The sequence below is a fragment of the Diuraphis noxia genome, unplaced genomic scaffold (genome assembly GCF_037042655.1).
Source record: "Diuraphis noxia isolate RWA-SAM2 unplaced genomic scaffold, SU_Dnox_SAM2 contig0001, whole genome shotgun sequence".
Classification (NCBI taxonomy): Eukaryota; Metazoa; Arthropoda; class Insecta; order Hemiptera; family Aphididae; genus Diuraphis; species Diuraphis noxia.
The window spans coordinates 78332157-78349648 of record NW_028301711.1 but is presented as its reverse complement, the minus strand read 5'-3'; the positions used below and the strand labels follow the sequence as shown (position 1 = coordinate 78349648).

Here is a 17492-nt window from a genome sequence, read left to right as displayed (position 1 = left end):
AGTGTATTAAAGCAAAAAAATGAAATAAAAGAACAATGGATGAATGGTATGAATTGGTTGAATAAATCTGTAAACTTAATAAAACCAGATACAGTCAAAAAATGTTTCATAAAAGCCGGGTTTAATTTATTTTTGGACCAGCCAACAGATGCCATTAACGATAACGATAACGATTTTAAATTGCTATGTTCTACAATGGGTGCGTTCCGGCTGGACGCTTTCGCGCTCACAGTGCTCACAATAGCGCTCATGATTATGAACCGTTCCACTAGAAAATAAGCGCATAGAATCGCTTTGCTTACGTTCCAAGTGGAACGATGTTGAACCTGCCATGAACGCTTAGACCGTGTTATCATTTTATCAAAAATGAAATTGATAACATAATCCACAAATCTAGTTTGTTTTTTAAATTGTAATAATCTACCAACGTTTTGTTTCTTTGTTTTTATAATGAATAATTTGAATGATCGTGCGTTAGTTATTATGGCTATACAACAATGCTGTGATATTATATTTTCTTCTTCGTCGGATGACAGTGAAGATGACAGCAATGAATTGTATGAATACGTAGTACAGAATCTTGAGACTAAAACTGCAATACCTCGGTTGCAGAATTATGTTGAAACCATCGTACCACAATTCAATGATGGACAATTCAAATCTCACTTCAGGTTAGTAGTAGGCTTTTAAGTTTTTAATAAGATTAAATGTAAATATTCTACATAAAATTATTGTATTATTTTTTAGGATGCTTCCAACCACATTTGAATATGTATTAACCCTAATCGCTCCAAAGTTAAAAAGAATGAAGCCGGGGTACAAATCTATTTCACCAAATAAACAATTTTTAATTGCAATATGGAAAATGGCTACTCCTGACTCTTACAGGTACTTCTGTTACACAAATAACATTATTTTTAGATGCAATAATATTACTTGCCATATTATTATATGTAGTTCTATCTTTTATATGATACCTACCTAATAACTTTTTAGATCAATTTGTGAAAAATTTGGTGTGGGGCGAGCTACTGCATTAAGATGTATTAGAAGAGTCATTGTTGCTTTAGAAATGTTGGCACCAGTTTTCATCACTTGGCCAAATGAAGAAAAAGTTGAAGAAATTAAAAATGGATTTTTTTCTAACAGTACTTTTCCAAATGTTCTTGGTGCGATTGATGGGACACATATTAACATTCCTGCACCACATGACCATCAAGAAACTTATGTTAATAGAAAAGGTCACCATTCAATTCAATTACAAGTATGTTAATGTTTTAATTTTTAAATTTTATTCGATTTTAATGAACTGTTTTTTTCAACAGGCTGTGTGCGATCATAAATGTCGTTTTATTCATTGCTATGCTGGGAATGTAGGTTCAGTACATGATCAACGGGTTTTCAGATTATCTGAACTGAAAAATTACCTTGATGACGCAACCAAATTTCCTAATAACACCCATTTAATTGGTGATTCTGCTTATACCTTGCATGAACATCTTATGGTTCCATACCGTGATAATGGGCACTTAACTCAAAAGCAAAAGAATTTCAACTTTTGTCATTCCTCTGCAAGGATGGCAATTGAACGGTCTTTTGGTTTCCTAAAAGGACGGTTTCGTAGTCTCCTAACAACATTGGATATGAAGCGTGTCGATCTAATTCCCAAGTATATTATTGCATGCTGTATTTTACATAATATATGCTTATTACAAAATGATGAGTTTCCTGGTCTACCTGAAACAACACCGGTAAACGAAAATATACAAGCTCGTGGAGAGTTGGTTGCAATTAATCGTCAAGGAGCATTCAAGAGGGACAATTTGTGTGATCAACTACCTTTTCGCCATATATAGTGTAAATACAATGATATGTTTACAATAAAAAAAAACTAGTCTGAATCATAACAATTTGTATTTTATTTTTATATAATTATAAGTTAGTAATAGTACTACCATCAAACAAAAATATATATTATATTAAATATATATATCACATATATATTGACTAATTACAGTTAACAACATTAGTTCACAAATAAATATCAAACAAATATATTTTCAACCTTTAAAATATTGAACATAAATATATAATAATAAAAAAAAAATAATAATAAACAAAATAAATAATAAATAATAAACATATCTAACAGATTATAATCCTCAGTCTTAATATTTTAAAGTTTTACAAATCACATATATATATTGAATAATTACAGTTATCTCAATCACTGATTTTTAGTTTCCAGTACACTAACTAGTCTAGCCAAAAGATTAATAGCCTCCTTTTTCTGATCCATTTTTTCTTTATGTCGCTTTTCTCTGTTTTCTTCTACCACTTTTCTATTTTCCTCAATTGCTAATCTAAACTTATCAACAGGAGAAAAATAGTTTTGTTTCTTTTTAGGATTTTCATGACCAGGGCTTATGGCAGAAGATGGAGAATTTTCCACTTCTGGTTGGTCCCTTTTCCCCGTCGAAGAAAGAGTGGCTATGGGTGTAATGTACGGTTTAGCTCCTAACAAGTCATCCAGTAAATTAAAATATGGCCAAGTTCTGGTACCATTTCCAGACTTACTGTTGTGGTCCTTGATCGACTTGTACGTCCTCTTCAAACCTCCGAATTTTGATTGACATTGAGGACCAGTTACATTGTAAGATTTTTTTAACAGTTCATCTCCTATTGATTGCCAAATCTTTTTTTGGGAAATCTTCCCTGAACAGAAATTGTCGGCCGTTTTTCTATATTCTTCAATAAGAAGTAATATGGCCTCATGAGGCCATTTAAATACATTGACATCAACTTCAGCTGTCTGTTCTTCTTGTACTGTTCCAGAATAATTATTCTGTGATGTCTGTTCAAGTTGTTCTGTCGGCTGTTGTGAATCAGATTGATTTTTCTTGCATATATCCAACATTTCAGCTGCGAATACCATATCTAAGAACAAAAAAATTCAAATTGAATTCAAAATAAGTTCAAAAATTTGATTTACTCTTATAATACCTGTATTTATACGATTCGCCTCATCCCTCGTCACATTTAATGTGTACGTTTCTCCATCCACTCCATCCATCAGTATAATAGAAATTGACATATTATTACTATTGCTATTATTCATATTACTATTGAATTAAATTATTAAACTATTACTGCTGTAATAAATGTAATATTAATAATAAATTACTGCCGTACATTTATTTTCAAATTGTAGTCTGTGATAAACTGATAAGATATCGCAAACGACGCAAACGCTTACGCTGCACTACCTATTTCATTTGAGCGTTGGTGAGCGCGTGACGATGACGTAGAGCTCAGATCTCATGACGTCACGGTTGTAGTGTGAGCGCTTATAAATGCCAAGTGGAACTCACTGGGAGCGCTCATGAGCGCTTGAAGCGTACAAAGCGTCCAGCCGGAACGCACCCAATAAATGAAAAAATAGATAGTGATGAATATGTTAACATCGATAAGCATTTATGTACTAATGATACTGATATTATTACTGATACTACAGTGAAACCTTGCACTTCAATTTCAATAGACGTTGAACAATCCAGTTCCGAAGACGAAACAGATAATGTACCATTGCACGGCAATGATATTAAAACGTATAAGAACGCCCTCCATGAAGTAAAACGATTAGAAATGTTCGCATTGGATCAAAATAATGAAAATGAACTTCTTGAATCAATTCTCAACTTGAAAAATTTAGTAGAAAAGAAAATGGCAAGTCAAATAACAAAACAAAAAACATTGGATGAATTTTGGAGTAAAATCCAATAATAAATAATATGTAAAATATATGAAATAAATAAATTAATAATAAAAAATAAATTACATTTGATAAAGATCTATCGGAAAAATTTTTTTTTTTTTACAACCTGTATTAAATGGAAACCTGTCTAAAATGGAAAAAATATCCGGTCTCAACGGTTTCCATATTACATAGGTTTTACTGTATAAGGTATTATGAATTATGATAATTACATGATAACTACACTAATTGATTAACCATGCCTTATGCAAAATGCGTCTTAATTGAAAAATAAAATTTTTGTTTCAAAATAGAATGTATGACAATATTTAAATATAATATATCCTAGACTAACAAATCATCTCCGTTCAGAATCGTTTTTCGTATACAATGATACCTATCATTGCATTCAAATTTAATCCCATCCATTACAGTAACCTACTGTACAGCAGAGCGACATCCACGACTTACCCGCTTTTTTTTACTTCCTTTACATATGCATCTCGAATTCCCTTCCATCTCTTTTGTAATTCTAATCCTGAAACAAAAAATAGGATTGTAAACTGCTCCTATATAGTACAGATATATACGACTCATGTAAGCTGTGCCCATGCATTTTTATGCATTAAAAAGTATCAAGAATATCTCATATAATATTTAGCCAAAGTTATTAAAATACACGGAAAAAAGTAGTCTATACATAAAAAATAATCATAAATTATTTTAGATTCTGAGTGTAACGATTAATGTATTGATTTTACAATGATGTGTGTTTTTCATTTTTTTATTTTTTTTATGTCTGTGTACACGTTAAATAGTCGAAATAATGGTTGTTTATATTTGAATTTTCTATACACGATAAAATTTTCAAAATATTATGATTTATTTTGAACTGTTTATGAACATTTTCATTTTTTAGTTTTTTTTTTTCTAGAAATATCAATATAATTTTATTTATTGGTTAAAATAGCTCGAAAATTTAATTGAAGGCTCTTAGTATATTGTTTCAAAGGAAGATGAAAAATATTAAAAATCCTTTGTCACAGTTTTTTTTTTTATAAGAATTTAAAGTTCAAAAATTGACAAAATATGGAAGAATCACGACAGTTAACAAATTATTTTGAGTTAAGAATTCGAAAAAATTTTTCTTTTTAAATCTAAGATTTGAAAATGTAATACAATATTACTCTATTACTAATATTTTTCTTATACAATGATATTATATCATTGAATTCAAATTTAATACCATCCATTGTAAAGTGACCCACATGTAACTTACTGTACAACAGAGCACTTTTTTTAAATTTTATATTTCAGATACTTGTAAACAGGTTGCTCGATAACCGATTTACACTACAATTACAAAATTGGAGTATCTACTTTGAGTGGCATAATACGCCAAGTATACCAAATCTTATGGATTAAATTAAAAAATGCTGTAATAAGTTAACCTAACAAAAAGAAATGGTTAGAAATTTCAACAGGATTTGAAAAACGTACAAATTTTTTCCAATCTGTATTGGAGCGTTAGGTAAGGCTAATTGATTACTATTGATAAATTAACGTTAATTAAAAAAAAAAAAATATTTTTTAAAGAAATTTATGACTATATTAATTATTTATATAAATAATTATATTAAAAAAAATATTTTTATTTTTAACTAGTTAATGCCCAGTCTTATAAATAATGTGCAAAATTACTATTAATTATTAAAAATATGATTTACAGATGGGAAGCATATACGAATTACTCAACCACCAGATTCCGGTTCAATTTATTACAATCATAAAAACTTTTTCTTTTTCGTTTTGATGGCATTGTGTGATTCAAACTATTGTTTTGTATGGGTCGATATTTGAAGTTATGGTAAAGATAGTGACTCAGGGTTATATAAAGAATCAACGTTATATAACAAATGAACTGAAAGAAATTAGACATTCCTGATCCTAAGCCTCTTATAATTGATAATGAAAATGCAAAAGTCCCATTCGTAATTGTAGCTGACGAAGCATTTTGTAAGACAGAAAATTTAATGAGACCTTATGGTGGCAAATGTTATCCTATGAAAAAAAATTTTTAATTATCGGTTAACGTTGGGCACGTCGATATGTAGATCGACATTTGGGATTATGTGTAGTAAGTGGCGAATATCACATAGACCGCTAGATGTAAAGATTGACTTTGCTGAAACTATTTTAAAAGCCATATGTGCTTTACATCACTATGTTAGAGTAAGAGATGGTTTTAATTACAAAGATACACTATAAACATCACCATTATCAAATCTTAGTTCAACATATACTGTCTGCCATGTACGTAATGCTGATATGATTCGAAACAAATGTACCAACTACTTTACAAATGAAGAGAAATTATAGAGGCAAGACAAAATTATTTGAACAATTTTATTCTTTTGTAAATTTTAAAATAAATATAAATATAATAAAAGATTAATTACCTAATTTTCACTTTTTCTCTTCTGAATTCTCAGGACCACAAAAGACAAGCACCAACTCTTCCCAACTTCTTCTCTTCATGGTTCGGTTTGAGTAGGTACTCACGCGTTGTCATGTCCCAAATGACGGGCCTTTTTTCTACTTCGTTAATTAACGTATCTATTTCGTTTTCCATAGTTAAAAAATATTAGTTTTCAAACACTATGATCAAAATTCGATCGTTCGCATCGAAACGCGCGTGTCATTAGTGATGGTAAGTGGTATACTTACTAAGTGTTCTTGGGCAAGGAAGCACACAATTAAATTCATCGCGTACAAATCGATACGCTTTAGGAGAGTAAAAATTTAGTGTGATGGCAAACCGTCTAAGTTCCATGCTATATTTTTTAGGAAGCTTTTGCCCAGCGTTTTTTTTAGCAAAATTAGTTATCAGATCTTTGTGCTTACTAAAATTTAGATCTATCAAGTTTACTTGATCCTGGTTGATTAAATTTTTTTCCTCTAAAACTTTGATCACACCTATAACATAAAAGTGAATATATTTAAAACATCAGTTCTCAAATTAAAACAAGTTTTTGTAGCAATTGGTTTATACGTCCTTTTTAAAGAAGAAATATTTTTTCTTTGTCTTCTAATTTGTTGATTGAGGACTTTAATTTTTTTTCCTTTGATTAAAGTTTTCGCGTACCAGGGTTGAAATAGTTCTTTTCAAAAAATGCTTTTTTGGTTTATCATTATCACATAATATTGCAGCTTTTGAAAATAAATCTCTAGAAACAACCTATAACACAACATTATTTCCATTTTAATTTAAAAAAGATATTATTTTTACACAATAAAGTACATAAAACAAATTTATATCAATGTTACTTTTTGTTTAGGACATTCAATTGAAAAAGAACTTAATGGTTCACAGTCTACAATACTTGTAGGTATTTAGTGTATTGGAACAACTCTGTAGTTCACTACTTAAACTGTCAATTGGTTGAATACCATCTATTTCATAATTATAATTGTTTACCTAAAATATTCAAAAATGTATAGATTAATTCAGTATATTATACTATATACCATATATTAAAATTTATGCATATAAGTACATGCTTGAGTGCATTCATTAATATTAAATATTAATAAATATAATGCTCACAATTTTAGGTTCAGTTATTTCAGTAGATGCAGGTTTTAAAGGCATAAACTTGACCTCAGGTACCTTAATTTTTGACTAAAAATTGTTTGTAAATTGAATTATTAAAATATCATAATTGTATAAAAAGAATTGTCTAACTTGTAATAATCATACCGATTTCAAACGACTAACTGATATTGAAGGAACTGAAAATTCTTTTAATAATTTTGTTTTGTTATATTTTCTAAAGCAATCTGCAGTAAAATGTTCAGAACAAACAACACTTTGATTTAATTGTTTTTTCCTCCGTTACACATTTCCTAATAAAATCTAACCATTGTTCCCAATACTTTTCATTCTTCGGTATTCTATAGTAATAACAACAATAAATAAGATTAGGACGATTAGGTACATTTTAAAACAAACATATAAATTAATTTATTAGATAAACTTATAGGTACTTACTGATGGAAACTTATTTCAAGATCTTTGCTACCAGAATTTCTCGTACGACCACAAATATAACAACTCGGCATAATGGTATACAAGTTAACAACAGAACTAACAAAATATTAACTTTAAAACTATAACACATAAGACGTAAGTACATAAGTGACAAATGTTAGTCTTCGATAAATACTAAATGTGGACTCAGTTGATGAATGACGATGTCTTATCATTCAGTAATAATAATACCGGTAAGATAATAGTGATAATAATATTTTCTGTATCATCAGTTTACAGTTTAACAAACATGAATCAATACTGGGATTTTTGTTTAGTCATAAATGGTTACTATGTTACACGACCTTTTGCTGACTTCACGTGAATAGAACTATAGCCACCCCCTGATATTAATCCGTGACCACGAATTACGATAATGTTGATAATTGATAGATAATATCGTTATCATTTAATTATTTTATAACCAGCGTCTATAAGGTCTTTGGTAAAGAGCATAGAATAATATTATAATCAATCAGCCAAGTTTATGATAATATCACTGAATAGATGAAATTAAAAAAATTTAAGAATTTTATCTATTCTGTGGTAATATACTAATATAACAAATGAGACAAAACCGAATAAACGTCATCAATATAAGATTTCCCTTTTTTTATTTATTTGATTCTATCGTAAATTTACCTTCATTCCGTTTCGATAAATTTGACGCCAAATTTCCCTGCGCCGTGGGAATTTCCCTTCCACATACCAACACTGATAATTTTGAATTTTTATATATTATTTTGTTGAAGATAATTGATGGAATTTTTAAATAATAATAATAATTATGAAGTAAAAAAAGAAATGTTTAAAAAGGAAAATTAAAAACAAGAATTTAATTTGATTTAAATTTGATGTTAAAGAAAGAAATGTTATTTAAAGGACTTTTTTTGGAAAAAGTTACGTATCGGCAGTAAGCGCTTAGCTTAATGGGATCAGTCTCATTTTCTCCCAATTTTATTTTACCTGATAAAATTCTGTTTATTTATGTACACCAGCTATGTACCATTAATATTATTCAAAAATTTCAAATTTTTCTGGAAAAATTGTACCATGGGCAGGACAATTTATAAAATTACAATTTAATTCATTTTGAATAATTTTACACAAATCAGTTTTTAACGTCTTGTGATAACATAAAGATGGTAATTTTTTACTAATAAGATCAATTATTTGTTGAACTAGTAAATAAGATGTACTTATAGGGTATTTCAACAAATATTTCCCATCTGGATTATAATCCCTTGCTAAAGCAACATCATGGTCTTTAGTTAATGATGTAGAACAAATGTCTTACGATCTTTAAAAAGTATAGTATTAAGTTTCTTTACAACATATCCAGCAATATAATTTTTTGTAAGGTTTCCCAAATCATTCAAAAATTCTGAATTGCATACACTTATTTTTTCTGGTCCATCAGAAATTCGTTCAACAGAATCATGTTCTGGTTCTAACGTGTCAACATCATTATAAACAGAAAATAAAGATTTGCAAGAAGTCAAACAACCTTCACCTGAATCCTCTTCATAGTTGCTACCTGGTGAATGGGCCGACATCAAATTGTTTAAAAGCAAAATCTTGTAGGAAGATGCAAAACTACTGCAAGTTGGGTTGTTGTTCCTGTAACCCAAGGCTTTCATAGCTCCAAAGACATTTTCAATACTGTCCTGGTTAAAATTTCTTAAAAGAATTGAATGTACCCCACTGTTTTTCAAAACTTTGTACCTATACTTCTTGGAAACCTGTCAAAATTAAACAAAATTCAACTATAGTTTTCAAATTTAAAAATAAAATATCAATAATTTTATTGCTTGCCTTTTATTGTTTTGGACCAGTTTTTCAATGTTGGTGGCTGCGGTGTACTTTTTTTTTAGTAACTAGATTAATAAAGACCATTGTTTCCAGAATCTTCAAAGAGTCTATCCATAACTGATGATGTGGAGAATTAGTTTTAACGGAAGTTCCCATGGGAATTTTCCCATCTTCAATTTTATTAAAACAACCGTTAACCGAATCAAATAACATGTCAAAAACAAACAAAATATGGCAGTATCCTGAGCATTTTAATCTAAAATATTTCTAGCTGGAATAGAAAATTAATGAAAATATTAATGACAGTACAACTATTAGTTAAATACTAATACTCACAAGCTAAAAAATGCATGATTGAAGACACTTTTGGCTTAATACTTGAGAAGCGTTCCGAACTTTCATTTTTTTTCCGGTATCACATGTTCTACAGTCAACCTTGGTAATAGTTTAACATCATCTATATTGCTGTCTAGTTTATAAAGGTCTAAAATATGTTTCCAGCTAGCTTCATGTTTTTTATTATTTTCAATAAAAAGAACATTTTTATTTAACAAATTGTTTCTTATTCCCTTTAACAGATGAGGTGGATCAAATAAATGAACTAATTTAATGACTTCTGTACCACAATCAACTTCAAAAAATAAATCATTATAGTCAATGTTTTTCCTCAAACAATTAACTCGAGTATCTGCTTTGAGGAGATTAATTGCAGCAGTGTTAGTTGCTCCTTGGTCACATATGGTAGCAATTACTTTAAGACCAGTTGAATGAATAGCCTTTACAACCTTTTTAATTTGACTCGACAAATCATGACGACTAGTGGTGCTTTTACAAAATGTATAACATATTGGCTGCTTGTATTTTTTTATAACTCCTCGTATCATGATCTGCAAATTGTTGTGTCCTAGAAATACCATTATCTTCAAAGCCACTTATGAATCCTGTACTATCATCATACTGCAAATGTGGTTCGATACTCACTTCATCAAATAAAAGTACACAGATCTTGTGTTTTTCATTTAATTTGGATGCATTTTTCTAATTTTTGAAACCTACACTTATGAAAATGGGTTTGTCTATGTTTTTGGCAAAAAATTATCTATTATACTATACTCAAGCCAATTATAACTATCAAACCATTTTAATGAGAAATGTCTCATTCTTTTACCAAATTTGGTTTTAGAGTAACATACCAATCTTGGCTGTTTTGTTCCATCATCTAGGGTTTGAGAAATATCATTTGGTCCAGAAACTTGTATCACTAGCTTCATCAATTGCATCTTCAGATTCACAGTCATCAATATCATCACTACTTGTATTAATATAATCCAGATATTATGTAATATCACTATAATTATCATGATCATCATCACTGGAATCATGTTTCCTTGTTTTTTAGTCACAGAGTCTGGAAAATAAAAAAACAAATTTTTAAATAAACAAAATATAGTTTATATATAATTTAGACAGTTAGACAACATTAAATTTTAAATAAATAACATAATTAGTTTATATATTATGTTAATGTTAGATTGCATAGAATGCTTTTCTAATATTTTAAAATTAATATATACATATTATATTTATCTAATAAAGTTAATTCATTACATTCTTCTTAGTAGACCTAAACCAAGCACCAGAAAAGTCGTTTTCCTTAACCGGGTGCTGGTGTAACGTTACGCCAGCACCTGCTACATCGAAATAATCTACTTAGAAAGTTCAACATCGAAGACCACTTCTGTCACAACTAATCTAAGCTTTGGTAATTTTATTTTTTATTCATTCGCTTTTAATTCACATTTAAAAATAAAACCTAATAATATAAAATAAAAATATTTAATGAAAAAAAAAGAAATTCAAATTATTTTTAGTATTAATAATTTTTTTAAGACCTTATAAGTTATTGCTATTAAAATTGATAATTATATAATTAATATAATATTTTATTAGATTTTAATTTTGATTCAAAATGCTGCTTTAGTAGTCTAGCCTAACGCAAGCTGGTTAGAACTTCTAAAAAATATTTTAGAATAATGAAACAAGTTATTTTTATTTTGTTAATTACATTTTTATAATATCTATATGTGTCGAAAATGTACTTGAGTTATGTAGTATGATGCCAATTATTATCGTAACGTTACACCAGCACCCGGTTGAGAAAAACGGTTTTTCTGGTGCTTGGTTTAGGTTACGAATTCCAACTCCATGGTTACGAATGGTTACTAATCGGTTACTAAATCATGGAACCAATTTAAAATAAAAAAGCTTAGGTTGTGGTGCTGGTGTAACGTACCTATGGATTATTCATGTCTTTAAATCATTTAAAATTTAGTATTTTCCTATGTCTGTTGTTTGTCAATACAATTGGACGGTCTCTGTGCAAAAGGGCACAAGTCAAAAAACACTACTTTTCAGGAGACACAAAAAACATTATTTTATAATTTAATTGGATAATCTAATATGTTTATTGTTTAAAATAGTTTATTTAGACCATTAAAAAATTAATTATCATACACTTCATGACTAAATAACGGAATAATTGTATTTTTGTTGACTTGTGCCCAACTACAATATACTAATAATGAATTTCACTCACTTGTGCCCTATTGCACTATAAGAAAATTATTATTAATTATAAACCCTTTTTTCGTAAAATAATAAAATCAATTACGATATTTTAATACTTTTTATACTTATCAAGTTGAATGTAAATTTACAAAAATTGTATTGAAAAAAATTAGGTAGGTACCTATTTAAAAAGTACCTAGCATGTTTTTTTAATTATATTATTTTTTATTAAAAACAGTAAGTTTAACCTATGCTATAGATTCTATAGAATATTATCACAAAACATATTTTTTATTTAAAATAACAGATTACTGAATAACAGATTAACATCATACAATTTACGTCTTACAAAATTATAAAATATAAAAACTATTTTGTATTAAAATATAACTTAAAAATTAAAATAACAAATACGCTTCTTTGCACAAATCATTAATTGAATAAAATATTATTAATAAAACTACTGTAGATATTTCCCACTTAGGAATCATCATCATCTTCGGATGAAACTATTGCATCATTAACATTATCTGTGTTTGATTGTAAATTATAATAATAATGGTGATATACTTCTGGTGTGAATTGTAAAAGGGAAAGAAGGTCCTTTTTTTTTCGTCGGCTATCGGTAAGATTTCGTTATAGGCCTTTGGTAATATATCACTTTTTACCTTTAACCTAACCTAACCTAACCTTTCTACGAATCATATTTATTTCTTCAAATTTATCTTCTGCGTTTAATGTACCTTTATATTGCACTAATGTTTTTTTTCTTTTTCGTACCTGAACCATTTAACATTACGAAATAGAAAAATGTCTCCATTTTCATTTTTTTTCTTCATTTGATGTTTTGTTTTCAATAAATTAGCAAAATCAAAAAATTGATCTTGTTTCATTTCAGTGTTAATAAATTTATCTTTGCCAGCCCATTGGATAAGTTTAAACCAATCATGTGGATGATTTATGGAGAAGGGGTAACGTTTTTTTGCCTTTTCAATTTTCGCATGGTCCGAATCACATTCCATTCGGGAATGACCTGGAACCATAAATTTATGGTCAATGATCTTCACATTTTCTTGTCTTTCCAAAAAATTAAGGCACATGGCCATAATTATTCCATTTTTATTTTGTCCTGGACGACAGTCACTATACATAGTCACATGGGAAACGTTTGATGGCAAATTATTGAAATAGTGATAAAGAGATGAACCGATGTCATTGGCCCCTCTTTTCGCCAATGTTTCATTCCAAATATAATTTGAAGCAATAGATGACCTGGTATCATGTATGGTAAAGTTAAAAGTCCACAGTTGCCTTTTATAGAAGGCAACAGAAGATTCCAAACTAGGAGTTGGTAAGCACTGCTGAAGTCAAATGCGAGTACATAATGATTATCAGACGATGTAGCAATGTCTTGCTTTTTATAGTATACGCTTCTTCAGCATCGTTATGATGTTGAATTTGTTGATTTTTCAGAATTATATTTTGTTCGTTAGAACAATTTGTGTTAGTCAGTTGAATTTTTAATTTATCACAAGTAGAGCACGTATCTTTTTTTGGATTTTTAATTTTTAGACCAGATAATTGAAAATACTTTTGGTATATTGTACGACTTACAGGCTTGTCTACAGTTTTAGAGTATTCGTCGTAAATATGTTATAATGTAAAATGTGAAGGCAAATATTTTTTACTTGTTTCACGACGACAATAATGACTTTGATATGCTGGAAGGTTGTCTATGTGATTAGTTATATTTTTTATAACTTCAGGTGAAAATTTATTTCGTGGTACAGCCTTTCCTCTCTTATCTGGTGAACAGGTATTGACGGGAGAGCTTATCTTTTTAAGACAGATATTTCTAATAAATTTGTCAGTTTCCCCGAATATTTTTAAAAAGCACCACCTACACACTAAAACATTTTTACCGTCTTTGGGAATAAAGTAATGATATGTTTTATCTCGATTTTTTTGTTTTTCCGGGGTATCTCTTCTTTTTCTCTGTGTAATTTTATCGCTACTTGTTATTAAACCAGAAATAAATGAGATTCGCCTATCATACCTTTTAAAAGACCAATAATTGGTAAATATTTTTTGTTGTAACTCGCTATCAACTTTTTCTAGACAATTTGCTCTACATTTAACCAAGGGTACACAAACTCGCTTATCCACCGTTTTTCCCGTCCTTGTCTTATATTCATCACCAGAATTTCTTTTTAGTTTTATGTCATTTCTACGTTCTCTAGTATCATCTTTCTTACTAACTCTCTTTTTTTTTTCATTTCGTGTATGAACATTTTCTTCATCTATAGATATACAGATATCAGGCACATAATTTAATATGTCATTTGCTTTTTCCTGTCCATTATCATTTTGCTATTATAACAATAATAAAAAACGTTTTTAAAGTAAAAGTATGTACTAACTCTTTAATGCTAAATCTATAATATTATTAGTTACCAAATGTTCAAAAACTCCAACACTCTCAACTGTTCCTACACATTCATTTTGAAAATGTTCAACTTTTTCTATAGCCTATTCAATAAATTGAATATTTATTTTAATTTTTAATTTATAAAATAATAGATAATGGATCTAATTCTAACCTACCTCAGTTTCAAAAATTGTATTTAATGTTCCTTTGTTTTGTATATTAACTGTAGCTTGTTCAGGTTCGTTTAAAAATATATATTCAAAGTTGTCTATATTTTATACAAATAAATAAAAGAAATTGTGTAATGTGTAGCTACTAATTAGTAATTACCATAATTCACATAATATGATTTTACCATGGTAAAAAATGCTTACCATAACATCACAATATCCTATTCCTATATCATCTTGCATAGGTATGTCTTCATTTAAACTTTTAGCATTCTCAATAACCTTTATTAGCATCATCCTATTTTTAATGAAAAAAAAATAAATGACAAGACTATTTTTTTTCTTTTAATCCAAAATAAAATAATTCATTAATAATTTATGAATTTAAAAAAAAACTTCTTCTTCCTAAGTTATTTGGCTATTTCTAATTATGTTTATTATTTTTAATCATTTATCTTAACACATAATATTATAAACTTTTAATCATAAATAGCTCAATCATTATGTCAATAGTTTATATTATTATTTAAGTTTAAAATGTAAAGAAGCAGATTAAGTCATCAGATATCCTACATATTATAAGAATCAATAATGTTAAAAAATATTTGAAGAATAGGTACAATGTAAAATAAAAGTATAAAAACATGAGATAGGTGAATATTTTTTTATTTTTTTTTTAGTAATTATGAGAGAATGTGTTAAAAAGCTAATTTCTTCAAATACTTACCTATTAAAAATAATTTTAATTTAGAACATAAAACTTACTTTGACTAAGGATAAAATGTGTTCAGGTGGATTAATAGTTTCCAGATCTACAAAATTACCATCATGCTTTTTATATTTTGCACTGTCATTATTATTAATCCATTCCTACATTAAAACAGATAAGTATAAAGGATAAATGATTAAGGATTATAAAATTAGGAGTATAAAGGATAAGGATTATTAAAACCAACTAGATACTTGGATAATAAGCCAAGTAAAATGGTTATCTGATAAAAAAATGTTCTATGATGTCCATAACTTTAAGTTTGAATAATATAGATAAATTATTCACTCGGCTTAAAACACAAAATCGGTTCTACTGACCACAAATTTACTATATTGTATGCTTGTGTAGAGTTTTCTTAAGTCTTTAGTTGATTTAATGTTATAGGTTAACTTACTGATACATTTTTTTTACAATTGTAAAATGAAGAGTGTTTTGTTGAGTTTAGTTCTCTGATTAAATTTCTACGCACAAGTGGTTTGGGAACTTTATAATTAATTTTACAACCATTAGAATCTGTTATAAAATTAAAACATATCATATTTTTAAAAGAAGTCATAATATTATACAGTAGACACCAATTAAGATGTTCTATAGTGGCATTGGCATGTAACGTAGGGCCAAGTGTTGGCGTGTTGCTTAGGTAATACTCACCATTCACTAGTCCTAATAACTTATTGGTTCTTCTCGACATATTTATTAAAATGTTCAGCAATGATACACAAAAAGGTAATTATAGGTATTTAGATCTAAGAGATTTTTATTAGATAATTTAGATTTATATCTAAGAGATCAAACTGTTATGGACAAGGTAACTTTCCTATACTCAACCTAGACATCAAAATAACAGAATAATATTATAATAATTCTTCAAATAATGACTTGTGCCCTTTTACACAAAGCCACATACACAATTTCGAATATTGTCCTTTTACACATAACGTGATATTGACATAAGCCCTTTTACACCAAGAAAATGATATTATCATGACTAATGACTTATCGCACTATCAAATAACTTGATAATTATTGGAGGTATGTTAAAAACAGTGGTACCACTAAACGCAGCGCAAAATTTCTTGAAAAATTCATACCTAACCCGAAAATGGCTAAAATTGACTTGTGCCCTTTTGCACCGAGACCGTCCAATTATAATAAAAGTTCAACATATTTTCTATAATTAGTAGCAACTACAGCTTATTTTATTAATTTCTATGGTCATAACCACTATTAATATTGTTTTATTAGTTCATATTTATCGTTAATATATAATATTTTGTGATTAAGTAATAACTTACTACTGTCAGTCTCGTCTTGAGTATTGTTATTACTGCATGTTTTTTGTTTCTTAAGACGCCTGTAACCTTCATCACATTCAGACTCTGAGGCTGAAGCTGATATAAAAATTTCATTCTCTTTTATAGCAGTATCATCATAAATGTCTAAATAAATATAAAATACCAAACATTGATTATTGATTAGGTATAAATAAAACATTAAAAATGCATAAAATTGTATATTATTTAGAAAATATATAATACTGCATACCTTTTTCGGATGTCTAAAAATATATAGGTACAAAAAAAATTAGGAAGGATTTTAATGTAATATGTTTTCAAATCTTTGAATTTACTCATAGTTTTTTGAAGTCTCAAAAATTATTAAATTGATTTAAATAAATTAAATTTGCTTACTGTAAAACTGTGAAACGATTTTAACAGGATACGTTGGCCTATCGTTTCCTATGTCAGCATAGTTGGCAATCATACTTCTAACATTACTACTTTTTGGCAATCTAGAAATCCACATTGTACCACATTGAATTAGCCAGTTGTGTGGAATAACTGAGTACTTGTTCTCATCGTTAAAATAACCAACAACCCGCTAAATAACAATTATAA

The 17492-nt window shown here is 28.3% G+C and overlaps 2 protein-coding genes and 1 pseudogene across 3 annotated transcripts; all 3 read right to left on the bottom strand.

The window, feature by feature from the left end:
• Nucleotides 1–2128: 2128 nt before the first annotated feature.
• On the bottom strand, nt 2129–3264 carry LOC149061893 (uncharacterized). Of its 2 annotated transcripts, XM_089216771.1 has the most exons (3): nt 3004–3264; nt 2578–2937; nt 2129–2517 (listed from the first exon to the last, which is right to left on the bottom strand). In XM_089216771.1, the coding sequence occupies exons 1-3, from the start codon at nt 3116–3118 to the stop codon at nt 2228–2230; spliced, it is 765 nt and encodes a 254-aa protein (XP_089072897.1). In that variant the 5' UTR covers nt 3119–3264; the 3' UTR covers nt 2129–2227. The 2 variants fall into 2 exon arrangements, with proteins under 2 accessions (XP_089072897.1, XP_089072885.1); XM_089216759.1 differs by having other exon boundaries at nt 2130–2937; nt 3004–3256.
• A 9950-nt stretch (nt 3265–13214) lies between these two features.
• Nucleotides 13215–16285, bottom strand: LOC149061892 (uncharacterized; annotated as a pseudogene).
• A 132-nt stretch (nt 16286–16417) lies between these two features.
• LOC149061891 (uncharacterized) lies at nt 16418–17400 on the bottom strand. Its single transcript, XM_089221232.1, has 3 exons — nt 17286–17400; nt 16890–17033; nt 16418–16422 (listed from the first exon to the last, which is right to left on the bottom strand). The coding sequence occupies exons 1-3, from the start codon at nt 17398–17400 to the stop codon at nt 16418–16420; spliced, it is 264 nt and encodes an 87-aa protein (XP_089077358.1).
• Between the last annotated feature and the right edge of the window lie 92 nt (nt 17401–17492).

What these genes read in the sequence shown, in the direction of transcription:
- LOC149061891 (XM_089221232.1), bottom strand. Translation starts at nt 17,400, where the DNA reads ATGTGGATTTCTAGATTGCCAAAAAGTAGTAATGTTAGAAGTATGATT. An exon ending in AATCGTTTCACAGTTTTACA is followed by an intron (nt 17,034 to 17,285) that starts GTAAGCAAATTT and finishes ATATTTATTTAG; the next exon opens with ACATTTATGATGATACTGCT.
- LOC149061893 (XM_089216759.1), bottom strand. Translation starts at nt 3,118, where the DNA reads ATGAATAATAGCAATAGTAATAATATGTCAATTTCTATTATACTGATG. An exon ending in GGCGAATCGTATAAATACAG is followed by an intron (nt 2,938 to 3,003) that starts GTATTATAAGAG and finishes TTTTGTTCTTAG; the next exon opens with ATATGGTATTCGCAGCTGAA.